Consider the following 1,149-nt stretch of genomic DNA (forward strand, 5'->3'; position numbering starts at 1 on the left):
TATATATATATATCATACAGGGTTGCAACCAAAAATTATTGCAAGCACCATTTTAAACTTAAGCAGATTTTTTTCTAATCAAGTCAAATACGTAATAAGAACTGAGTGTTGCATATAAAAGGCGGTGATGCCCAGAAGTCAAGTGCTGATGGTCAAAAGTCACTTTTACTAAATGACCTTTGACATGATCGATAAATGTATTAATCAAAATGGTGGTTATAGTTAAATATAACGACCTCACAAATAAATGGACAAGAACATATTTTGAGCTTGATCAACACATTAAAAACACCTTTAGAATTAGAAATAACCATTGGCAAATGGATCTCAAACCAAAACTGACAACTCAACTAAACTTTGCTATGCAGCTAATCGTGAAACTAAAGTTTGTATAAACTTTACATTACATCCACTACTTGTTTTCTTACACTTGACCTCAACATAAAGATAACTAGTACGAGCAGCTAACTAATCTGATCGTACTTGTAGCTAATATTGTATTTGGGAGACAAATTGTTGGTGGGTAGATGCAATGAAAGACTGTATGTGAACATTGCGTAGCTACTTTCTGTTCACTTCAAACACCAGCAAAAATAGTGTAAAACCTTAAATCGAGTTTGCAGGAATGTTTGTGTAGGTGTAGGGAAGTGTCATGCTGTCCTTGGCTGACAATGTTACGACCGTGGCCTACGGTAGCTATCAGGCTAACGCTAAAGCTAATGCTAGCCCGCGTAAAGCTGACTACACAGAAACTGCGACTTCTTCCGCGACCGCAAGCAGCGAGAGACCCCCTCACTCGGGGAGACTGTGTTTTATTCTTCACTTGCCTACCTGACGGATGGCAGACAGGGAACGGCCAAAATTCCTGGTGAGACACCGGGAATGAGATAACATGGTCACCGTACGACAACRGCCTGTCAGCGGAAGAAGAACTGCGGTCACTCCACAAGACAAACTCAGACTGAGCATGCGCGAGAATCCAGGAAATGACGTAGTGTTAGGGAACGTGTGGGGATGGGCGAGTCCACTTATTTCAGTCCTTCAGTGCGACTTCAGTAGTTTCTCACTATCAAAATTTACCTTGTAGTTAATGATAATGAGAAACGATTTGTGGTATGGTAGTGATAATACTGAATAATTCTTTATAAT

The 1,149-nt window shown here is 39.8% G+C and overlaps 2 protein-coding genes across 2 annotated transcripts in view; one reads left to right on the forward strand and one right to left on the reverse strand.

Moving 5' to 3' along the window:
• dlst (dihydrolipoamide S-succinyltransferase) overlaps positions 1–954 on the reverse strand; it is a 7,897-nt gene extending 6,943 nt beyond the window's left edge. Inside the window, exon 1 of the mRNA XM_014012498.1 lies at positions 832–954. Coding sequence (XP_013867952.1) covers positions 832–894 — 63 coding nt within the window. The 5' untranslated portion in view covers positions 895–954. The remainder of the gene's footprint in view (positions 1–831) is intronic.
• The window catches only part of prox2 (prospero homeobox 2), a 14,529-nt gene that overhangs the window by 4,873 nt on the left and 8,507 nt on the right, over positions 1–1,149 (forward strand). The window lies entirely within an intron of this gene.

The sequence above is a fragment of the Austrofundulus limnaeus genome, unplaced genomic scaffold (assembly GCF_001266775.1).
Source record: "Austrofundulus limnaeus strain Quisiro unplaced genomic scaffold, Austrofundulus_limnaeus-1.0 Scaffold2, whole genome shotgun sequence".
In the NCBI taxonomy this organism is placed as follows: domain Eukaryota; kingdom Metazoa; phylum Chordata; class Actinopteri; order Cyprinodontiformes; family Rivulidae; genus Austrofundulus; species Austrofundulus limnaeus.